At 40.4% G+C, this 9,920-nt stretch overlaps 1 protein-coding gene across 1 annotated transcript; it reads right to left on the reverse strand.

The window, feature by feature from the left end:
* Positions 1-60: 60 nt before the first annotated feature.
* On the reverse strand, positions 61-9,762 carry ascc2 (activating signal cointegrator 1 complex subunit 2). Its single transcript, XM_073465765.1, has 19 exons — positions 9,650-9,762; positions 7,740-7,846; positions 7,497-7,655; positions 7,152-7,325; positions 6,845-6,974; positions 6,624-6,691; positions 6,358-6,471; positions 5,539-5,651; positions 5,370-5,444; positions 5,189-5,293; positions 5,031-5,099; positions 4,799-4,873; positions 4,210-4,444; positions 3,308-3,504; positions 2,561-2,680; positions 2,140-2,364; positions 1,912-2,002; positions 1,644-1,735; positions 61-1,302 (listed from the first exon to the last, which is right to left on the reverse strand). Exons 2-19 carry the CDS (start codon positions 7,821-7,823, stop codon positions 1,131-1,133), a joined length of 2,298 nt encoding a protein of 765 aa, XP_073321866.1. The 5' UTR covers positions 7,824-7,846; positions 9,650-9,762; the 3' UTR covers positions 61-1,130.
* Between the last annotated feature and the right edge of the window lie 158 nt (positions 9,763-9,920).

Consider the following 9,920-nt stretch of genomic DNA (forward strand, 5'->3'; position numbering starts at 1 on the left):
GAAAAAAGTCAAATCCAATCGATGTTGGCATTTTTTCAGTGACGACTCAAACTCGAAGGATGTTGAAAACAGTATTATTGTATTTATTTTATGTTTATTTGCAATGTCAACTCCAAAAAGCGATTACATGTGCTTTTTTGTTACAAAATGCTCTTATAGATCTGTTCTCTTTATAGAAAATAGTGTGTGCATGGCAACATCTAGGAGGCTTCTCCACAGCTAGTGTGAGAGATGCGAGGCCTCTCTGTACAGCACGTGCTTCCAAAACACATCAGCATCACTATGAGATGGTCATAGAGTTGATTTTTTTTTTTTACTAGACTTATTTGTTATAATTTTACAAAGGCTGGACAACAGTGGTGTGAACTGGGTGGATGACATTGCATGCATGCACTTGAACGTTACATGCAAGCAGCTTTCACACAAGCTTCTCGTACAGGACGAGAGGTGAGAGCAACACAGTCTGCCACTGATGTCCAGACTTGATCACCGGGTCAGTAAATTGTTCTCCCAGCTACAGAAGGGACCACAGTCTCTCCAAAACGCTGGATGTCGCTTCCTTTTATTCCTATGTTGTCTATTTCATAATGATGATGTCAAAGATCAATCACTCTGGATCTTAATAAACTGATTTGTTACTTGGCAAAAATGAAGGTCTTATTCTTTGTCCTCGGTCTCTGGCTCACACTCGGGACTTTGGTATTTAATGAGCTATAAAAGAAAATCATTTGGGCCAAAGAGCTGAACGTCCTTTAGGCTCAAACACTAAAAGAAGATGTTCATATTCTCAAACATTTCAGCAAGCTGCTTGGCAACTTCTGATCACAAGAGGCCAAAATGTGGCCAAAGAAAGTCGGTAAACTAAAGCAACTTTTCAACCTTTCATCTGTCAGCAACTGAAAAACCTTCTGTGGCTTTCCCTTTGAGCAAAGACAGCGACTTCATGGCTAAGGTGTGATTGTGGGGACACATTGTGGGTACTACATTCACAACTTTTAACCCAGAACAACAATTAGGCCCCAGTTTCTCTTTCCCTTCACTGACTCACACCTCAGTCGCCTCCCTGCCGTCCATCCTGCCCTCCTATCATCTGTCTGTTTGGTTCCAGCAGCAGGTCGTCATCACAGGGGTCAGGAAGGGATCATGCCTTTGTTCCTCTTGCGGTCGGCCATTGTGCGCCGGTTGTGGTTTGACGTGCGGCTCTTATTGGCCTCCTTTTTGCGTCGGTCCAGGAATGTCTCCATGGTTTGTCCTTGGCCTTTGGGTTTGCCCACCACGTTACTGGTACGCTCCGGTCGGAAACTGGAAGAGAAGGATGAAGGTAGGTCAACAGAGGTTTTATCAGGGCTTAAGTGTGAGACAGGGCGGTGTTAAGCATGTTTAAAAGGAACATTTTAGCAAGATGTTTTTTTTTCTTCGGAAATTTCTCTGACTTAATCATTTGATAGTCAACTTTATTTATGTTATACATTTGTATGAAACAAATCCCATAATTTTCTCAGAGCTTTACAATCTGAACTAAATACAATACTTTCTATCCAGAGGAGGAAAAACATCTTTACGAAGAGAAAAAAGGGTAGAAAAGAAGAAAATCCTTGGAGGGAAACTTTGGAGAGCGAGTTGACAAAGTGAATCGACCTTACCCTTTCCTTTGCTGCGTGGTGGCTCTCCTAGCTTCAGCCCTCTCCCTCAGCAGAGCCGGGTCCTGCACAAACTGGTCCCTGTTAACGTTATTCTGAAATAAGATGGATTCACATGTAAACACACAGTTCGAAAGTCACAAAAGAAAGGAAATAACAAAACATACAAATGTGGTGACGACACATTTGCAGCTAAATATCTAATTTCAAGAGACTAAAACATTTAGGAATATAAAGCAAAAATATACATTTGACGTTAGGAATAAAATACCGGTAAAGTCTCCTCCTCCTCTTCGTCTTCACCCTCCTCATCATCCTGTGCTTTGTTTCCTTTTCTCAGTACCTGTGGGACCGTGAACGGCCTGTAGAAAAATCACAAAGTGAATTTGACTGCAACCTATTTCCAATTTAGAAAGCATCCTGTCAAAATTAAAAGGTGCTTTTTAGATTTTTGACTCTGTATCTACTCCATTGTGACCAAAAAACAACTCTACATTACCTTCTGTTGAGTAAACTGTCTCCATCAAGGTCATTAGCTCCCACTTGGTTCATGTCGTAGGTGTCGTCGTACTCATCGTCGTAATCATCCAGGCCGTAGGTTTCTGCACTTTCACCAGGTTCGATGACGACCTCATCCACCACCGTCTCGTAGGCCTGATAACGAGCTCTTTGCTCCGCTACATGCTGCTTGTCGTTTAGCATCTCTCGAGCGCTCTCGCCTTTCCTGCAAGAGTGAGAAAACACAACTAGATGAACTTGACCTCAGGCAGTCTGAGTTTTTAAGTGCAGCCTTACAAAAAGAGGCAGTAACGTCTGGGTCAGGTAAAAGGCTCAGTATAAATTAGCAGTTTTAATTATTCAAATTACTACATATATAAGGAGTACAGGGATTTTTAACTTTTGATTAGCCAGCGTCTCACCTCCTGCCCTTCCAGATACGGGACATGTCCACCTTGTCCCTGCGGAAGACGTCAAACTCGTCATCATCAAACACGTTGGATCTGCTGTCCACAACATTTGGAAGCGCCTCCTTCACTGGCCTGAAAGGACAGAAGCGGATCGAGGTCAAACACGACAAATATTCTGAACTCTTCAACTATTTTTGGATTTCTACAGTATATTGTAAACAAGCATCAACAACACTCTTGATTATGGATTAACTGAATATATAATTAATAAAGCTAAAAAGCCAAACATTCACACATTTTAGCTTCTGAAGTGAGAGAAAGTGCTGCTTTTCTCCATTTCATATATTTATTCAATTAATGTATTTGTAAAATGGCTTTCTTTGAGTTTTGGACTTGTAGTCAGCCAAAACAAACTGTTTTAAAGCGTCACGTTGTGCTCTGGGTTACTGGGAAAGCCATTATTAAATTTTTCTTTGAACAATTAGTACATACTAAACAGTAATCTATCAGTAAATCCATAAAGATAATAATCATTATATAGCAGCCATTTAGCAGATACTGCTAATCATGCACATTGTACTGATTATATTAGAATACATTTATTATACATTACAAAGAGGCTAACATACTCAAATACTGATCCTTAAAATCTAACACAAACCTTCTTTTGGTTTTGAACAACATATGACAATCTCAGCAGCATGACCCACATGGTAGAAACATGTTAGATGTAAAGGCCGTCCCAGTGTGTGGTGTTACCTTGGCATGGCTCGGTCCAGTATGTCCAGGTTGGGGGCCAAGCGGTCCTCCAGGATGTTGTTGATGACCAGCTCTGAGTTGTAGTCGTACTCTTGCAGGCAGGCCAGCAGGAAGCCTTCGCCCAAATCAGGCAGCAGGTCCCTGATACACGACAGCAGAGACTCCAGCTCCGCCTCGCTCACCGGACACACTGCACCCTGATGACACACAGACAATCGCGAATATAAGAAAATACACTAAGTCAGGTCGGGTCATCGCTCTGTTTTTCCCCCCAGATTTGTAGCCATTTAGAAATCCAGACTTTTATCATGCAGCTGCAATTAATGGCTATTTATTTCTACACTGTAATACACTGAAACTCCACTTTAACTTGTATTTTTAATCACTTTTTGCTTCGTGTTTGAAAAATGCTCCACAAAGAAACTTGCCTGAATTACACACCAGTGCTCACAGTGGTCCCATTTGTTTTATTCCTTTAATCAATTTTGTCTCCTCGCCTAATAGCAACTTAAATTACTTGTTTGCTTGTTTAATTTCGTTCTGAATTAAAACCAAGTCTGCAGCTATCTTGATGACCGAATAATAGTTTAAGATAACATTTTCCTCCTTTAGCTTCTCAAATATCAGGATGCTTTTATGCTGTTGACGCTTTTCATTGTCATATATGATAGTTGACTGAATTTCATGGGTTTTTGGACTGTAGCTCATATAATAAGACATTTGAAGACATCACCTTGTGCTGTAGGGATCAAGTTTTTCACTATTTTGTGATTTATGGACAAACGATGAATCAAGGAAGCAATGGTATAACAATTCTTGAGATATTACATTAACTGTGAACACTCCTTAAGATGGTTACCGGTGATGATGAAGTACTAAGCTGTAATAATAACACAACTCACATTGTTTCCTTTCAGGGGAACATCCAACATGGCCTCTGCTCCCCTCATGCTGTTTCCTTCTCCTCCCTCTGCATCTCTGTCCTCCTGAAGTCTAAAGCCAGCACCGCCCGCTGCTCCCTGATAGGCTGAAGCTGACGGTATTTTGTGCTGAATCTGGCTCTGTGGTTTCCGTCGTCCCACACTTTCCCAGGCACTCTCCACCCCCTGGAGCAGGTAGGACATCCGGGTCTCATCACTGGGAGAAGCGGGCAGTCAAGGAAATGAAATAACCTGAGGCAACTAGCTGTTAAATCAATGAGGGCTGCACCTAGTGACTGATATTGTTATTGATTAATCTGCTCATTGTTTTGTGAATTAATCTATTAACCATTTAGTTTATTAAAAAAAGGAAAAAAAGTGAAAAATGCTCATCACAATAGATGATTTGGAAATTGTAGTTCCAACCGACTTTCCCAATATTTAATTTAGTATAATGTAAGGCCAAGAAAAGCAATTGAAATCTTAAAAAAATCTGAAATTACTGATTTTTAAAATAGATATTTGTAACTGTAAAATCAATTGCTCTGAGGTATAAAGCTGATAAGGATACATGACAGGGAGGGCCTGTTGTAGGAGGCTGACGTCGTCTGCGATGGGGAACTGCTCATCATAGTCCGACAAGAACCTGAAAGGACAAAGAAATAAAATGGCAAACCTTTTCATACACTTTGTCACCATACCTAAAGAGAAAAAAAGTGAAAAAAACAACCACATCTGAGATTTAATGGGAACTAACTAAGCCTGCTTTGAAGGTGACCCCTGATCTCAACCAGTAATTTTACCTTTTCTCAGTTAAAAAAGATGTGAAATGTTGTAGGAGCTCCTCTGCAAATGTTAGCATGTTTTCTCCCCTGTAAGGCAACAAATATCAGCAGAATTAATATGTGCTTCTGTAATGCTAATTCTGCCAAGATGCATTTTGAGAGTTTGGACGTCTCACCCCTCCAGGATTGGCTGTAAACAGGTGTGGTGAAGCAGCAGGTGAGCCGTCTCCACCATCTTACGACAAGAGTGGGACAACCTTTTCCACAAGTCCTCCTGAAGACTAAAGCAGAGGACATAATTCATGACTTTCATTGACTTATTCAGTACGTTGGTCTCAGTCTTTTGGCTTAACTCACCTTTTATCATCAAAGTTTCTCTTCCTAACTGCCTTCTCAAGGTCAGGCACAGCGGTCTCATAAAATGAGGTCAGTCTGCCAGGAGAGAAAACAAAATGATCTTGAAAACTTTTGCAAAGGTGTGGCTCGCCATGAGCAGAGAAACCACCAGGCTACTCCATTCGTCTACCTGCTGAGGAAACTGTGGGAGTGGAAGCTGGAGCAGGCGGCAGGGAAGATGTCCAGGAAGGCATGGATGGTGGTGGTGGAGTCACACAGGTACAGAATAAGATCTACAAGTTCCTAAAACAGAAAAGCTAACAGATTATCAATAGCGTGTAGCAGTAGTGTCACTCTCTGCATGTCTAATCTGTCATACTCAGGTTGAAGTCTTATCCCAGTTAACATTGTTAACATGAAACACCTGCTGCTTCTGACTAAGCCTTGCTGTCCCCATTGGTAAACCACTTAACTGAACATTGAACAGTCCAATTTTCCTCAACACCAATTTTTGTGTCAGTTAAAACTGAAGTCTGTATGACTGATATATATGTCATCAGCACAAGTAACCTACAACCACTAATTTCAATTAAATCAAATATCAGACATACAAATGCCAGATTCAACTGTATTCAAACACTTGCAGACAAACTATACTTCTAATACAGAGAAATAAGATTATTATCTTTGGAGTAAAAGATAGTACTGCTGTCTGCCATATTATCTTGTTGACAGGTTTTGAATGTAAAAACAGTTTTCCCAATCAGACTAATTTGCCTAGCTTGTAAGGAGTGCCGGATTTATCTACTGAGGCTTTCAGCAGTTGAAGTATCTTCAGCATTTTGTAAAAAAGTACAACTAAAGATGTTTAATCAATTTATATGTTCCTATGCCAGAACAGCCATTTAAGTGCTGTATGATGTTTATATTAGAGAATGTTAGAACTTAAAGTAGTAGTAGTTAGTTAAAGTGCCACATGCAGTGTTGAGATGAGATGTGATTGTCTGACCTGCTGGCTCATGGTCATGGCAGTGGGCTGTTTGTGTGCACCTAGCTTCATTGGCTCCATGGCTGTGGCTCCTTCACAGTGGAGGCCACACTTACCCAGGATGGTGTCAAACACCTGAAGGTGACAGAGAGTGAAAAAGGTGAGAAGGTTTTATTTTTGCAACAGAGTTATCTTGAATTCAGCTTTTTGGAAAACCTAAAGAAACTAAAACATTTTTGTACCGATCTTACACTTTCCATATAATTTAAAAATATATTTTATCTTACCTGTAACACAGTGGGCACCGTCTCATCCAGGTCACTGTAGTAAGATGGCTGCTGTGTAAAGATGTTCTCTGAAGAAAGAAAAAAGACATCACAATAAAGTTAAGAAAGACTGACAAATGGATTCAAACTGCAAAACTCAATTACAAATCTTAATCTAATGGAAACATTCTCCATCTAAATGCAGGTAGATTTTCTAAGATGACCCTTAAAAAACAGCTCACCTATCATCTTATGCAGCAGCTGGCTGTTGCCCTTCCCAAAGAGCACACATAGATCCAGAATTTTGGGAATGTCAAACAGGAAGTTCTCATAGATAATTTCTCCAAACACAGCCGGGGTGATGAAGTTCTCCTGTGGAAGAGGAGCGCAAGGCAAACACAAGGAAACAGGTTAAATAGTATGACAAGGCTTTGATATGGCAGCGTACAGAATTGTGACTAGTTTACTAATCAAGCTATAATCTCTATTTCTACTGATGTTTATATCATTATTCCCTCTCTGGAGTTCATATATGGGTGCTGCTCTTACCTTGGACTCTTTATGTGTGGCCATCCTCAGGAAGGTCAAGAAGACCGCCCTGTGGACAGAGCGCTGCATGTCGGCCACCGCTGGGGAGGAGGGCAGTGTTGCAGGGTCGAGGCCGCGAGGAGCGTGATGCAGGTATGAATCTAGGCACCTCTGCAGAGACTCATCAAACACCACCTGATGGAGGAGACAGACCACAGCAGAAGAAGGAGAGGAAATTTAAGAGACAGAAAAATCTCAGCTGCTGTCACTTAATCAACAGTGTACTTTACATTGTTTCCAGCTGCTATACACCTTTGTGGCTAAGTGAATAAAAAGAGAGATGTTTACATGTTAGCAGTCAATCACCTGACACCAGAACTTGTCATGGGGCAGTGCGAGCAGCCACTCAAGGTCCTCTGTGATGAATTTGGCATGTTCCAAAAACTCCTCCACCTCAGCAGGAGAGCCGTCTTCTGGCGGAGACTTGTAAGGCACAAAACAGCGCTCCTCCTTCCTGACCGGGTGCTGACGTGGAACAGGAAGCACAGGGTTAGATTCCTGACAGCATTTTGAGTGGATGTCTGTATAAAATGAGGCAATATGACTCACCAGTGCAGGCAGTGTATGCTCTTTTCCCAGCGGGCCAGGCTCAGTCACCTGTTGCTCATCTAGTGGCACTCGGGCACAGGCCATGGCTTTTCCCTCTCTAGTTTTTTCTATCAAACCAACATAAAGAAATAATAGTTTTTGCTTGTGCCTTTCTGTCATTTCACATACTTGTAGGTATACTACTGTATATTTACAGTTTAATACTCAAGTGCTTTACCTGTTCAATTTATAGGATTGTTGCATTAATATAATAAGAGTATGATTTGATTTTGAAGGTATACTGCTCATCAGGTTAGTCAAAAACAGACACTGCCATCCAATTATTACTTTCATAGTTTCTCAATTGAATACCCATGAAGTATGCTATATACCCAAGAAGTAGACTGTAATGTACTGTAAAAATACATGTAGTAATTGAAGATTTAATTCACAACACATTCACCTAAAAGGCTATCAAGTTGAACTGTCTCTCATAACTTTCGTGTTCCCTTGTATCAAAAACTGTGCAAGTCACTTTACCATCCTTTATTAATTACCACCTAATTAGCCTTTGCCTGTACTGAAATACTCAATCTTCCAACATGAATAGGGATGCACGATATATATCGTCCTGAACACTTATCAACCCAATATTGGTAAATTTATATTGTTGGCTAGATATCGTGTCGGTAAAATTAAAGCCAATAAATGGAGTGGGTAATATGAAGTGTAGACTCGAGAGCCAAACATGTTGTTGTCTGAGTGGACTTTTTTTTGTAGTTTCAGAAGAAGACAACAGGATTGCAAATGTGCAACACATGTTCTGCAGGGGTTGAGAGAGGAGGGGTAAAGTCTCCGAGCTTTAACACAGCAAATCTTATTAGACTTGTGAGATATTATATATTCCATCTTTGCCTTTCTTACCCCCACTTGTGACTAACTAGACTATAAATTATTATCTTCTTCTTTTTTTAAATCAGCCAGGAGAAGAAGGTAATTTATTAGTTATTGACATAGGGTGGAAAAAAAACATATTGTACAACTCTAAATATAAACCATTACAACATAAAGCTGTGCAGAGAAGTGTTGAATCTAGATCAAAAGACATATGCACAAAATGACGAGTCATGAAGAATATGAACATCTCATTCAATGCTGTAGCTATTAAATAAAATACTGCCTTTGTAAGTGCAGTATTTGCTTTTGTCTATAAAAGGTCAAACAAACAGACGGATGGTGAACACAGCAAAAGGAGCATCTATAAAATATATTGTTAAAACACAGCTGTTATGGTGAACAAGTGTAGCTGTTAGCTGTTGTGTTTACTATATATGTGTGTACTGTTGACAGTGTGAGAAAACTATCAATATGGAAACATTAAGATTTATGTTTGTGTTTATCAACGCTTCTAATCGCCAAAGATGTAGCTCTAAATTAGCTTATTATAGCAGGCTACTTCTCACACCCTTTACGCCCTGCTGACAGATGTCATTTAAAAAGCAAAGGCACCTAAGTTACTGTTAAATAGCTCACATCAGCACTAAATTCAGCGAACCAGCCAGTAAAACTACAGCTACAACACTAACAGTAACTAAGCTAGCTAAGTTGACGTTAACGGGTTAAATTAACGTAAATGACCACTGCCAATGAAAAATATTGACCTGTTAACCACTAAGCTAACCCTACAGCACCACAGCTACCACTCGATGTATTTAATTAGCTAACTTCTGACTGATGAACGACACAGTCCGGTTAGGTAACTTGCTAGCTGTCTGCTATTTACCAAGTTTAACAGAACTGACAGCACGTCAATGAATGGAGAGAGGCTAACATTATTGTAACGTGGCTAACCAGCCGGTGACTTTATAACCTTCCTCTTGTGGCTCGTACTGTAATAATTGTACACGGAACACGTTAATAACTCTGCTCACCTCTTAACGTGACTGTCCGTGACTCTTTTCAAGCCATTTCATCAAAGTCGTCACGGCTTTCGACAGTTTCAGTTTCCAAACGCGTTGTAATCACCTGTGTTGGGCCAGGAAGTGACATACTTTGTTATTTTAGTATGACGCATGCGCAATAAAAAAATAAAAAAACTATACGTGGCCGTCTTTACCGCCCCCTTGTGGGCCCCAGAGTGAAGCGCATAGAGATAAAACACTGACGTCATCTAGTGCACGCTTCAATAAATAATTGTCTCTC

The sequence above is a fragment of the Pagrus major genome, chromosome 5 (genome assembly GCF_040436345.1).
Source record: "Pagrus major chromosome 5, Pma_NU_1.0".
Taxonomy (NCBI): Eukaryota; Metazoa; Chordata; class Actinopteri; order Spariformes; family Sparidae; genus Pagrus; species Pagrus major.